Here is a 14848-nt window from a genome sequence, read left to right as displayed (position 1 = left end):
AATAGATTATGGTGTAAGTAAGTGATTTTAGTTACAAGTGGTTACCAGAGTTATACTTATTTTATAAAACATGTTTTACATGAGATATGATTTTAAGTTAATCTCAGCCCATAGTTTTGATTACATAGTCTAGTGGCTACATAGTAGTATTATGAAACTTTTTAGGAGCGAAAACTAAGGCAAGAGTGACATGTGACAAATGATAATATCGAATGAGTTTATTTTATTATATAATTAATAGATAATTTTTTTGTTGATAAAATTATACTTTTTAATTGGATTAAGATTTGATAGTGAATATGATACTTGATCTCATTAGTGTCAATCCATTTACCATTAGTAGAGCCTTTGACACGTTATCTTAACACCATTTGGTTGGGTTACTTCCCTTTCTTCTTTGTTTTTTGGAACACAATTACAAACCTATTTTTTCCCAAAATAGTCACCACCTTCAATTTTGTTCCCTTCCCAAAACCTATTTTCCCTCAAAGATGATTGAAGATTTGGGTTCCCAACTACTCACATTGTCCAGTTTATTTGAGTTTTGAAATTTATACAAACTATGGTTTCCAACTACTCACATTGTGGACTTTATTTTAGTTTCCAAATTTATACAAACTATTAAATTTTAATATTTATGTATCATTAATGTAAAAGTTTTTCGTAGCATTCATTGTTATTTATATTACTTTAGTTTAAAAGTCAATCACAATGTTGGATTATATCTTTTGTATAAAATTATTATATCATTTATTATATATTTTTAATCATAATTAAGTTTTAATCCAAATGAAAAACCTCATACATAAATTTTTACCTACTACATAAACAAACATTTAATACTAGATGGTGATTAAGATATGTATATGGATTTAATATGTATACACTGACAGTGTAAGTGTTTTTTTACACTGTCAGTCAATCATCCACCATTGATTTATTAACCATCATTAACTCTCAAACAAAAGTAATACAAATCAATGGTGGATGATGTGCTGACAGTGTAAAAAACTTTACACTGTCAGTGCACAGATTTTAAACTTTATGTATATATAATAAAATATTCTTTCATATAAGGAGATAAGTTATCTCATATCCTTACTAAAATTATTAAATGTACTATATCTAATTATTTTCTATAAAAATATTTCTAAAACTAAACAAAACACTGCATGTGTTACGTTTTACTGATAAAAGAGATAAATTATATTACATATACTATATTTAAGAATATACTTTATTCTAATATATATAGTATATATATATATGTTAGATCTATATTTCTAGTTGCTTCATTATTCTTTGTCCTAACACTACTAAAACCCTCATCCTCATACTCTTCTATCGGCAGTTACCACTTTAGGGTTTTATCTCTTCCAATGGCCACCGTGCTCCTCCGCAACGCTCCGTTCACCGCCCCTATTCACTCTTCTCTCACTTCCACCTCCCACATCTTCCTCCATTTCCCACACACCTCATTCCCCAAATTCACCATCTCTTGTTCCTCCTCTCGCCGCAACCGCCCCGAGTATATTCCCAACCACATTCCCGACCCTTCCTATGTTCGCATCTTCGACACCACTCTCCGCGACGGCGAGCAGTCTCCGGGCGCCTCCATGACCGCCAAGGAGAAGCTTGACATCGCTCGCCAGCTCACCAAGCTCGGCGTTGATATCATCGAAGCTGGCTTCCCTGCGGCGTCGCCGGCTGATTTTGACGCCGTTGCTATGATTGCTAAAGAGGTTGGTAACGCCGTCAATGAAGACGGTTACGTTCCTGTTATTTGTGGTCTCTCTAGGTGCTCTGAGAAGGATATTCAAAGAGCTTGGGACGCTGTTAAGTATGCTAAGAGACCTAGGATTCACACTTTTATAGCCACTAGTTCGATTCATATGGAATATAAGTTGAGAAAAACTAAGGAACAAGTCATTGAAATTGCTCGGAATATGGTTAAGTTTGCTCGCAGTTTAGGTTGCGAAGATGTCGAGTTTAGTCCTGAAGATGCTGGCAGGTAAGGTCTCCCTTTTTTTACCCTCAAAAGCACCCAATAGTGGATTTTATTTTTTGGCTTTCTTAATTCATAGAGCAAATTTAATAATCAAATTTATCTATTTGATGGTACCCAGATCGGAAAGAGAGTTTCTTTATCAAATTTTAGGAGAAGTTATTAAGGCAGGGGCAACAACACTCAACATACCTGACACTGTTGGCATAAATATGCCTAGTGAGTTTGGAAAATTGATTGCTGATATCAAAGCTAACACCCCTGGGATTGAGAATGTTATTATTTCCACACACTGTCAAAATGATCTTGGACTTTCTACTGCTAACACTTTAGAGGTATATACACAAGTCTTTACTACTTAAATGTGCACAATGAAACCATATTTTAGATTTATCTGGTCTTGGATGCTTTCAGGGTGCACGTGCCGGTGCAAGACAGTTGGAAGTAACAGTTAATGGGATTGGTGAAAGGGCTGGTAATGCTTCATTAGAAGAGGTGAAGATGAATCTTCTATTGTGCACTGTATTCATGCAATTTGTAATTGAATGTCAACTTTCTTTGCTCTTAAGTGATATGGTCCATTGTTTACCTGTTTGCAGTGTCAAATTTCAAAATCTTTAGTTTTGAGTATTGCTATAGACCTCGATAATCAATATTCAGAGGCTTCTATACTTCATAGTGTTTGAAAACTTATTTCTTTTTCTTTCAAGGTTGTGATGGCCCTGAAATGCGGATCACATGTCTTTGGCAACATTTATACTGGAATTAATTCAAAGCACATCTATTTGACAAGCAGAATGGTTTAATATCTCAAACTCATCTTTCTGTCATTTGCTTTCCCTTCTAAAGACATTTATGATTGTTTGATTTACTGTAATCTTTGTTCTTTAGGTCGAAGAGTACAGTGGTTTGCAGTTACAGCCACATAAGGCTCTCGTGGGATTGAATGCCTTCGCTCATGAAAGTGGCATACATCAGGTTGGTTATTTTAAATACACATACCCATGTATAGTTCATACTTTAATAGAACTTATACTCTAGCACTTACAATGTATGATGTTGCAGTTTATTACTTGCACACAAAAATCATCTTACACATGAAATTAGTTTTCACTTTTCACTAGTAACAGCTGCAACTTTTCCCCTAACGTGTATGCCCAAGTTACCCATATCATGTTGTGGTCTTAGCTGAAGCTACTTGGCATACTGCGTAAGATTCAAAATTAGTTGTATCAAAGTATAAGCCTTGGCATAAAGTCAGCGCCTTCAGTACCTTGTGACTAAGTGATCACTAGTTCTAGTTGTGAAAAGAACCTCCCTACTCATGGGGGTAAGGTTGAGTGCATATTACCATCTCTAAATCCCACATTTGTGACAAAGGTGAGAGCCTCATGTACTTGGCTACCCCCTTTTTATAATCTCAACCTCGGTGTTACATATGTGAACCTTGATGTATTACTAGATTACTTACCAACAAGGTGTTGGTCTAGTGGTGTAAGGCCCCACTGGATCCCCAGGTAGACCAAAAGGTCAAATGTTCGATTCCTAGGAGAGACGCTTGTTTGGAGGGGCAGCCACGCACTCAATGGAGAGTAGATCCTTACATATAGGGTAAGTAGATACCCTTGGTTATAAAAAAAAACAATTGGTTAGAATCTTTTGGGTTCATAGATAATACTGGATTTCATAAATTAGAAATAAAAAAAACTATGCATGTGACTTTGTTATCTTGGCCCAAAGCAGGACATTCTGTGAATTTCTTATTCCATAGGACAAACTAGAACTTCATTTCTTTTTTGATTTCAATTTTGCTAGATAGAAAGACACACTTGATAAGGAAACCTGTTAAGGTCATTCAAACAGTACCCTTGGTTCTTTTTTCATATAAGAATTTTAACAGCAGATTTCTTTTATGTTTTTGGGGCTAGTTCACTTTATTCACTGTAGAATTCTGAAAAAGTAACTGTTAATACCATGGAAGAGGAATATTACTCGGAGTGGTTGTTCAAGCTAAATTTAACCAATGTATTATGATAACCACTAGTGGTTTTTTCCTGTGGGTAAATATTTTGAATATACAAGATAGGATTATGAATAAATGCATTAGAGAGAAAGTTGGGTGGCTCCTATTGTAGAAAATATGGTAGAATCTCGCCTTACGTTGTTTTGGATATGTGTGGAGTCCGGTAGAAGCCCTAGTAAATAGAGTAGATCAAATGGAAGCTAATCCAATTCTACCTTTTACATTTTTGGCTTGCTTAGCCCTAAGCCCACCTCAATATCATTATGTTATTTTAGCCGTTTTTATTTTTGGTTTTCAAAATTGTCACAGGATGGAATGCTAAAACACAAAGGTACATATGAAATTATATCTCCGGAGGACATTGGGCTTGAAAGACCCGAGGACCAAGCTGGTATTGTACTGGGAAAGCTTAGGTATGTTATTTTTTTTATTTCTTTCCAGAACTCTTATATCTTTGTGGATCTTGTACACCTTCCTAATCCTTTTTTGATATGATTAGGGATTTAAGTTGTTAAGTTTTTAGTTTCTAGAAAAATGAAATAAGAACAGATCACTGATCTTATCCTATTGTAAGTTTTATTCCCTCTTATCCATTAGTTTATTGAGGGGAATACTGGTTTGAAAGAGTTAGATAGATATCAAGTTTAAGGGAGGAGACCCATATAGATATCCTTCAGTTTATTGAGGGGAATACTGGTCTGAAAGAGTTAGATAGATATCAAGTTTGAGGGAGGAGACACATAAAGCCCATATGTACATCATGAAGTGTCTCGTAATATACCAATCATTTAGAACAAATACTTGTGGTTGACTATCAGGAATAGTATTGTTTGACAGCAGTGCAGGACTGTGTTATATACCACAAATACTTCTCATAGTATTAGATGTTCAATATATGGTCTGCTAATGCTAGGGTAGCTCTTAATCTACTGAACAATTTAAGATCACTTAATTTAGGGTGTGTAATAATATACATGTAGCTTTATAACTATAATGATACATTTAAGTGTATCCTTTTAGCAGTATTGACTGAAGTTGCTCTTTTTTTGTGTTGTTCTATTCTTATTAATGGTTGTTTAATGTCCTTCTATCCTCTAAAACCTTGGCAATTTTCAACTCTTTATTAATTTATAGAAAAGAAGTCCACTCGTTTAATTTTTTTCTAACAAGCACTTGTACTCAAATTGATGCAGTGGACGCCATGCTTTGAGAAAGCGTCTTGAAGAGGTATACAAATATTTGAATTGGAGCTAAAGGGTTATTGAATGTTTTGTTCTTTTTTGAGTTATTCTCTGTTGTTGCAGCTTGGCTATGAACTTAAAGAAGACGATGTTGAGGGTTTATTTCAGCGTTTCAAAGCAGTTGCTGAGAAGAAAAAGGTAAATAAGCAGTGGTTTGATTTCCTGTCTTTCCCTTGCAAGTCCTACTGATTATAATATTGCAAGTCATTAAATCTAGCTAACATTGACCAGGTCAACATATTGGGTTCAATTGTCTTTTGATATTTGGTGTTTTATATCAAACAATAATAAATATGGCTATCAATAAATAAAACTATGACGTTTCTGTCATGCTTTGGTTAACTTGCTTTCATTTTGTACCAGAGAGTTACTGATGCGGATCTAAGAGCATTGGTATCGGATGAAATTTCTCAGGCAGAGTCAATCTGGAAGCTTGGTGATTTGCAGGTAAATTGAAATATGCTTTGAAATTTTATAATGGCTTGACAATAATAGAACAAAATAAGCTAATCCGTCTCTATTTGTTGCAGGTGGCTTGTGGAACTCTTGGTCTTTCTACAGCAACTGTTAAACTTATTGGTATTGATAATAGAGAACACCTTGCTTGTTCTGTTGGTACTGGACCAGTGGATTCAGCTTACAAGGCTATTGATCTGATAGTGAAGGTTTGAATTTGTATATAGAATTTTGTTATCCTCAGCCCTAAGGTCTGAGTTTATGAGAGACTAAAAATAGTTATGTTGCATTGGAAAAGCAAGTGGGTTAACTTTTATTTATTTAACTTCATGCTTCCCTATAAAAGATATTTTCTTTGAGCTTCCTTAACCTTAGCCTTAAGGGCTGAGGATAACAAACCCAACGTATATATTCTTGTTGATAGCAACTCATGACTTCCTTTTGATTTTGTAAGCTCATTTTGCTCTTCTTGTAGCATGCATAAGTATTTCTCTTGTCATTTGCATGATTTGGTAGTAAGTATCTTATGGTGATTTAATGATATCTGAAGACTCAGGTTATTATGGTTTCTCAATTTTTAGCTTTAATCAAAACATTGTCTCCCTTGTTTTTCTTTGAGCATGGCTCTGGGATTAGGAATGTAAAATCATGGTCTGAACTTTGAACTTCTCAATGGAGTTATACTTGAAACTTGAAAGTTCCTTGGATTGTAAATCTTGGATGTTTCCTGATTTCCCTGGTCTGCACATTTAATGGGGTTATACTGAATTTCTTTGAACTATTCGTGTGATGGAGAAATATTCTATTCGTATTTTTATGCAGGAACCGGTCGAACTTCTCGAGTACTCTATGAATGCAGTAACAGAAGGGATTGATGCAATTGCCACTACCCGAGTTGTAATTCGCGGGGTTCATAGTCATGTTTCGACTAATGTATTAACTGGAGAAGCATATCATCGAACATTTAGGTACTTCAATTCAAAAGAGGATCAATTGTTTTAGCGAACCTTATCCTTTCTAATGATCAATGGACTCAATTAATGATGTTTTGTTTTGTTTTTGACAGTGGAATAGGATCAGGAATGGATGTTGTTGTATCTAGTGTCAAGGCCTATATCGCTGCACTAAACAAAATGTTGGGTTTCAAGGAAACATCATCATCTTGAAAATTCTCAGTTTCTGCATCAAAGATTTGAAAATTCATGTTACTGTTATGATTGTTGATGTGCAAGAGGGAGTGTATATTACTACTACTTTTTTGACGGCTATTACAATAAGGTGAAATAAATCTGTACTTTTCAAACCTCATTTCTTAAAGCTTCACAATAAAAGTAAAACAAAAAAAATTAGTTTCATGAATGTAACAGCATGTTTGGAATGAATAAAGGAAATTAAAAAATATTTTTCTAGCTATAAGTATTTTCTATATGACAGCTTTTTCGACCTTGAAACATTTACAATATAAATAAGCTTATTTAACTTTATTTTTTGTCTAATATTTTACTACTGAATCACAATAGATAGGGGTGTTTACTGTTTACATCCAACTGGATCCAAAGTAAATTGGAAACTGATCAAAATATTCAGACAAAAACAAAACAACATTTTGAATGGACTATTTTTTGTTAATGTTGCAAAGAATCACTCAGATTTCAGAATTGTTTATAAAATCGATGGAATTGCACGTGTTTCTATTTATCATACTCTAAAAACTACATATTTATCAGTTTTATTATGTATGTTAGTTGGATTTTGTTGTATTCTTTTCATTTGGAATCGACCAATCTTGATCTCTAACAAAATTATGGGAATTACTTTGATCTCTAAAAACATGAAAATTCAAAATAATTCTCAAGATTATGAGTATCCCAAAACTTATCATAAAAATGTTATAAGGAACTAACTTTACAGACATTTGGAATATTTAGGACTTATTTGGTCTTTCAATTTGGTGCACACAAATTTTTGAAGGAAGCAAAATAACTTTTTACTCTAATATTTATAGTATAACAATTAATCATATTATTTTAATTTTGTTATTTAATATATCAAAAATCATATTATTAACTTTGTATTCTAAATATAAACAAATAAATAGTCAAGAGTAGAAAACTGAATCGACCCAAACTATAACCACATGTAATTTTTTAAATCTGATGAGATTTAACACTTTAACTTAACCAAATTAAACTTATTTACATTTAATTTTTATGTTCAGATCAAATAACTTTTTATCTCAAAATTGACATGTCGCAATACCAACATCCCTAACAACAGAATAAGTAACCTCCTTTTTTTATTTATCAATATGAGATAAATTTAGTATGTGAAATTATTTACTTTGAATGCTTAAAGAAGTACTCAAATAATATCATTTTCAACTGTATAAAATATAAGATTTAACATGTATATATAACAATGTAAGTGTTTTTTATATTATCAATAAGTTATTATTATCATTAACTCTCAAATAAAAATAATATAAAACAGAAACTATAAACCATAGATATGCATCACAGTGAAGTTTTCAACTGTTCATGATGTTGCTTAGGATAGTTTATAAAAAAAATGTAGATCTAAGTAAATCATTTCTTATTTTTATTCTTGGTTAAAGAGAGAATCTTTGAGTGTTGGGATGGGAGAAATACAATAATATAAAAATAACAATGGGTAAATGCAGAAACACCATTAGTGAATAACAATGGAGAATATTGAAGAACAGGTAGCAAAAGTTATTGAAGAAGCAAAAGAAGTTGAAGATTCAGTATCAGTTCATATCTCAAAAACCATAAGCGATGAACAAACACTACGCCAACGTGTTCTTACTCTTCATTCCAAAATCCATTCACTTCGTTCTTCCCTTTATTCTCTTCTACCCAATAACACCACCTTAGTTGAAAAGGTAGTAACTTTTTTATTTTTCATCACACCCCAATTCGTTTTTTGTTGTAATTATTTGGATCCTAAATGGGTTTTGATTTTTGTTATAGTTGGATGAAGATTTGGAAAGAGCGAGATGCATTGTGGTTGATGGTGATGCTGCTACTCTTCTTCCTGCACATGCACAAGGTTTGGTAATTCATTTTAGTTACTTATAATATGTTTATGTTTATTGTTTGATATAATTATAAGTTTATAACATGTTTCTCTCAATTACTTTAGGAAATTTTTTGAGGATGTTTATTGGACCTATTAATGTGCGTGCTTCCAGAAAAGATGTTCAACTCAAGGTTAAAGAGGAATACAACAGTTATAGGGTATATTTTCTTTTTTCTCTCTCTTCATTTAACTGTTATGCCTTTTATTTTATGTGTATCTAGTTTCCTCTTAGAAAAATTTGTGGATTTTGTGTTGTTTAAGACAAAACATTAGTTGTCTTAGAAAGGTGAGGTTAAAACTATGTGATGCTTAATTGGAGTATTAGTGAATAGTGATGCATTTTAAATAGCTTTACTCTGTAGTCTAAATTGACTAAATAACTAGGTTCGAAGAATTTGCTGGTGCTTTTACATTCATGTTATTTATGACCGGAAATATGGAACTGCAAAATCTAGCATAGTTGTTGATTGTCATTATAGCATCATTGGTTTTCGAGATTCTAGTTTTCATGGTTTGATATTGTGACTTTTGCAAGCTTGGTAAGTTGACTCAAATTGATAGTTTGTGAAAAACTTCACACATGCAAAAGAAGTTTGTCTATATTTTCCCTTTTTAATGATAATGTCACTTCTTACATTCAGGATAAAACCGCCCTGTTGTTCCTCCTTTTTCCGGCATTACTGCTTATTCTACGATCTTGGGTTTGGGATGGATGCTTGCCAGCTTTCCCTGTTCAGATTTACCTGGTATTTGCTATCAGTCTCTTTTCTTTGATTACATGATAAAACATTCATACTCGATCTGTCATTCAGCATTATATTTTGTCAGGCGTGGCTGCTATTCCTTTACACTGGTCTGGCATTGCGAGAAAACATATTGAGAGTCAATGGAAGTGATATTCGTCCATGGTACATACACTCTTTGCTATATGCAGGCTTTGTGATGGGAACTTTTGTTTATAACGATCTGTCATGAAACAAGAATCGACAATGGCTAATAAATGGATAAAGAGGTTCTTGGTTCTATACTTTGTTCTCAAATTAAATGATTGAAAATTAGATAACTCGGTTATTGATTCATCAACTCTACTAGTTTTGTATCCAGTGAGGGATACTTAGGGAGATTATTGTGTCCATAAATGCTGTCCTAGTGACAAAGTAGTTGGGTTGATCAAGAGTGAATATGGTTTTCATGAACATGGTAATAATTATGAAGTTTGGGGTTTCTGCTACTAACTCAACTCAAATTCCATTATCCCAGGGAGTTTATCACTCTTCCCTCTTTTTCTTCTTTTTGCTTGGTTTGGAAATGCTATGGTCCATTTTCCTTTACGGGATAACTTTGGTTAGGGATTCTTTTTATGGTGTACATGTTCTTCAGTTTTATTTTTCTTGTGGTTGTCATTTTTTGAACTGTCCACTTTTTTGGATCCTCAATGACCAAGATACCTATAGTTTTGGTATCATTATTGGGCATTATCATTTATTAGGCATTATCGGTTACTTCTAATCATTATCTTATCGTGAATCTTCTTCATGAAAATCCTGATGCTACAACTTCATTATTATGGATGAAACTAACACTAAGTCATGGCTTGCATTTGGATTTGATACTTTCCCTGATTAACACTAATTGTTTGATGCATGTGTTTGGGCATCAGAGGGCCCTTTCTATTGAAGTTTGTACTGTGTCATAAGAGCTCTCATATGAGTAGCTATCAATAGCAAAGTAACTTGTTTGGATTGTTTTGGGATGCTTGAAATATGTTATTGTGTTAGTCTCACATTGTCTAGTATTGGAATAGAGTAGAGAGACCAATGTTATATATTGGACTCAAGTCCCTTGTTATAATGTATGTGCACTAGTTATAAGCACCAAATAGAAACACCCTATGGGCAGGTAGACCCATGGTTGTGCTAGGGTTTGTAATCCTTATTCTATAATAATATCTTGGTAGCCGCTTATATAGGGTGTAACATGGGCATTGATTTTGATGCAAGTTGTAACACGAGCTTTGGTAGAGATGCAGGGGTGTGACATGGGCATTGACTTGGATGGAAGGATGTGACACAAACATTAGTTAGCATTGATGCAAGGTGTATTATGAGTATACTCCTTATGGTGGAGTATAATAGTTCTTTTGAACTAGGTTTGTCGGAATAGACAATGGTGGTAGCGGTTGAGGCTTTATAAAGAAGCTCCAAGGTTCAGTTTGACTGAGTATTGAAGAGGACGATTGTTGGTGAACTTTTGTGTAGAAGTTTCAATATGTCAAAAGACTTCCTAGCAATAGGTGGCTAGGCAGCATGTTCCATTTGATGGCGGTATTGCACTACAAGTTTGGAAAGCTAGGCTCTTGGTAACATCGTTAAGGATACTCAAAAGGTCTATGCTCTAGGGGAGCAGTTAAAGAGAATTAGACATTGAACAAGGTGGAGTCATATATTCGCTAAGGTCTTGTGTAGATTTACTAAGGAGCGAAATATTCGTCTATTTCAATCAAGACGGAGATTGTTGGAATGTTTGAAATATGTTATTGCGTTACTCCCACATTGTCCACATTGTGTAGTATTGGAATAGAGTAGAGTGGTCAATGTTATATATTGGACTCAAGTCCTTTGTTATGATGTGCACCAGATATAAGCACAAAATAGAAACACACCATGAGCAGGTAGGCCCATGGACGTGCTAAGGTTTGTAATCCTTGTTCTCTAATAATGTATTTATTCTTATGTCCTTTATTTGATTGCTTGTGGCCAAAGCTGCACAACGATCACTTCTGCTGCACCAATATATTGTTTGTATGACATTGGATGTGTGCATCTAAGTTTAACTTTATGGCCATTTTCTCTCGCTGTTTTGATGTTTTGGCTACGAGGGAGGATATGGTGTTTTGTAACTATGTCTGTTTGTTTGATGATGGTGTTTGGTTCATTTGGATCGATTGAAATTACAGATTCATTGTGGTTTATTCTTTCTGATTCTGCAGGGCGGGTGTGTTTCTTTGTCTATTTATGGGTTTCAGCTCACTAGTTTTAAATGTGATTCCTTTACTTTGCCATGCGATTGGTTCACTCTTTTGAGCTTATGTTCTTCATTTTCTGTTCCTGTCCTTTTGGATATCTTCCCTCTCTTAATAATTTATTTTCTCTTCACCCCTTTGACTTGCATTAGATTGAGAACATGGAAGGGGAAGACATAAATTTAATGTAGTTTCGGCTGCTAACATTATCATCCTTGCATAGCGTATTGCGATTGGGGAAGGGCCGAGATTGGTTTACATGGGCTAAATCTTTTGGCAAATAAACTTGCTATATGGTTACAGGTGGATATATCATCATTATTGTGCTATGGTGATGGCCCTTGTGAGTCTCACTTGTGGAATTAAAGGACAACCGGATTGTGCAACAAAGCAGGTTAGTTTCCTTCCGCTATTCATGTAGTGTTTGCTTCCTTTTTTCTATTAATTTTGTTATGTGTTGATTCCTTATGTCTCAACAACACATGCAGAGAGGTGTAGAACTTTTCCTACAGTGGGCTATGATGCAAGGAGTTGCAATGCTTTTACAAAATAGATATCAACGCCAGAGACTCTATACTCGTATTGCGTTAGGAAAGGTGACACCATTGAATAACATATTTGTACATTCTTTTTGCTAGTTCTATTTTGGTTATATCTTACCAACACACAATCTTTCTACCGTCCTGCCTAGTTAGCCCCTTTTAACTCTTGGACCCGCTATGTGGTGTTATTTGCAATCATGAAATTCCCTTTTCCCTATTCCCTATAGCATTAATTTTATCCTGAAATCTCTTAAAGCAAATGAACTAGAAAATATATATATAGTTTTGATCCTTGCTTTTCTCGGAATTTTAGGCTAAGAGAATGGATGTTGTGTGGGGGGAAACAGCTGGTGTGGATGGCCAACTGTGGTTACTGTGTCCAATGCTTTTCATTCTGCAGGTAACTTTGCTAGCTTGACCCAAAACACGCCTTAGGCTTATTGCTCCGGCTTTTTACGCTCTTCATTGTCAATTTGCTTTAAAACTAAAATTATATTCTTTATTCACATTTTGAAAATTATTGTCCGGGATGTCACATAGATTTTGGTTTGACATTCATGAAGTGTATATGTGTTCCTATTTTGGTTTAGGGATTTGAAGCATACGTTGGAATATTGTTGCTCAAGACTGCATTTGTCGGGGTTGTTTCCGAGTGGCAGGTACTACTTGGCTCGCACTTGCTATTTTTACTTCATATTGTGCATTCCAGTGACAAAAACAGAAGGAAATAAATGTAGTAATATTTCATTTTGTAGCCATAAATTAGCCATGTAATGATAGATATACTCTTGGGTCAGGTAATATTTTGTGGTGTCCTTTTGGTCTTGATGGCTGTTGGGAACTTCACAAATACAGTACAGACTCTAATGGTAAAGTCAAGATTTAAGGCAAAGATGAGAAAAAGCAAGAGTAAGCAGAGACTGAATTAGCACATTTGTGACTTGTAACTTTTTCATCTTTAATAGGATCACAATTTTTCCACTTGTTTCAGTTTTGACCACACTTCAAGCTAGTGATCATTTTGGCTTTGTTTGTAGCATTATTAATCATTTAATATGTCTAAGCATAACCATAAATTTGGATCAAAATAATAATTATGGCTTGCAATGTTATCCACTTTTTGAGTCACCATACTTGTTCCCTTGATGTCTATGATGACTGAATTTTCTGGTTACTTACATAATTTATTTAGATTATTCTAAGTACTTTGCAAAGTAGAGATGGTATGATAGGTGCCTTTTTAGGTATTTTATTTTTTGCTTAACTAATTGTAGAACTTATACTGAAGCAATTTTGTCAATTTGGTCTTTGCCCTGAACTATTTTTGTGGTGTAACGTTTATGCAAAGTGTTTGGAATAGACATGTGTATTTCTTTTACCTACATTAGAATGAATTTACATAGACTAAGTCAAAGATTGATATCATTTTCCATGTATAAAAAGAGATAGAGATATTCTTTGTTATGATGAAGTAAAAGAAAAAAAAACCCATAACACTCAATTTATGATTTTTTGGTGCTACATCCTCTCACTCTAATCCCTTTAAAAGTTCGTAAATGTCTCTCCCAATAATTGTGACTCTAAAAAATTGAACTCTTTACTTTCTGGTCATCTTAAGGATCTAGTAGAGTTTTGCACTATAAGACTAACGCCCTGTTAGCACACTCGATTTAAGATTTAAGATGAGTATGTGGGAATGTATTATTTGATTAGAAAGATACTATAATAGATTCTAGTAGAATACACTTTTTATACAAAAAAGTTGTGCCACCACGTGTTGGAACTTGGAAAAATATATGGCATGTCAAAAGTACTCATATCATTATATCTTGAAGACTTTAACAAACTTGATTGTTTCACCAAATAATATGATATTTAAGTTTTTAAGTTTGTCTTACAAAGTTTGTCCAATGATGGGTATAAGATGAATTTTGGTTCCAGCTTATGATTCGGTTTGACTGAATCCTATTTTTCTGCATCACTTTTGTTCGTTCAACATTAATTTATAGTTTATTTTGCAGTGCTTTGGTTTGGTTCAACCAATTATTATTCGATATAGAAATGCGATGGTTCAAATTATTTATGCCTATGATTATAGAGGTTGACAATAAAGAAGCACATAGAAGTAGTCTTGAGAACAAAACCAGACATGAAAAGGAGTCTAAAGAATGAGTAACAAACATTCTTTCCTACAAAGTAAAGAAATCAAAATGTGTACAAACAAATATATACTTTTATTTAATTTCATTTTCAAATATGAAAAGCATAATTATTAAATTTTCAAATTAAAATATAGAGTTGTTGCTCTTGTTATTATGAGTGTATATCTATACACTGATAGTGTAAAGATTTATATACAGACGTTACATTATTTATCATTCATTTGTATTACTTTTAAAAAAATAATTAATAATGATTAATTACAAATGGTGGATGATGCAGTGTGGTACTATATACATT

The 14848-nt window shown here is 33.6% G+C and overlaps 2 protein-coding genes across 3 annotated transcripts; both read left to right on the top strand.

The window, feature by feature from the left end:
• LOC109346484 (2-isopropylmalate synthase 1, chloroplastic-like) lies at positions 1301-7030 on the top strand. The gene is made up of 12 exons (XM_019586066.1): positions 1301-2011; positions 2127-2340; positions 2420-2500; positions 2716-2805; positions 2897-2983; positions 4338-4441; positions 5222-5255; positions 5333-5407; positions 5633-5716; positions 5800-5934; positions 6548-6693; positions 6792-7030. Exons 1-12 carry the CDS (start codon positions 1380-1382, stop codon positions 6889-6891), a joined length of 1782 nt encoding a protein of 593 aa, XP_019441611.1. The 5' UTR covers positions 1301-1379; the 3' UTR covers positions 6892-7030.
• On the top strand, positions 8327-13532 carry LOC109346482 (transmembrane protein 120 homolog). Of its 2 annotated transcripts, XM_019586065.1 has the most exons (11): positions 8427-8627; positions 8716-8794; positions 8888-8982; positions 9466-9570; positions 9653-9732; positions 12150-12240; positions 12335-12442; positions 12702-12788; positions 12979-13047; positions 13186-13324; positions 13355-13532. In XM_019586065.1, exons 1-10 carry the CDS (start codon positions 8427-8429, stop codon positions 13315-13317), a joined length of 1047 nt encoding a protein of 348 aa, XP_019441610.1. In that variant the 3' UTR covers positions 13318-13324; positions 13355-13532. The 2 variants fall into 2 exon arrangements, with proteins under 2 accessions (XP_019441609.1, XP_019441610.1); XM_019586064.1 differs by having other exon boundaries at positions 8327-8627; positions 13186-13509.

The sequence above is a fragment of the Lupinus angustifolius genome, chromosome LG04 (assembly GCF_001865875.1).
Source record: "Lupinus angustifolius cultivar Tanjil chromosome LG04, LupAngTanjil_v1.0, whole genome shotgun sequence".
In the NCBI taxonomy this organism is placed as follows: Eukaryota; Viridiplantae; Streptophyta; class Magnoliopsida; order Fabales; family Fabaceae; genus Lupinus; species Lupinus angustifolius.
This window is presented reverse-complemented; position numbering and strand designations above follow the sequence as displayed.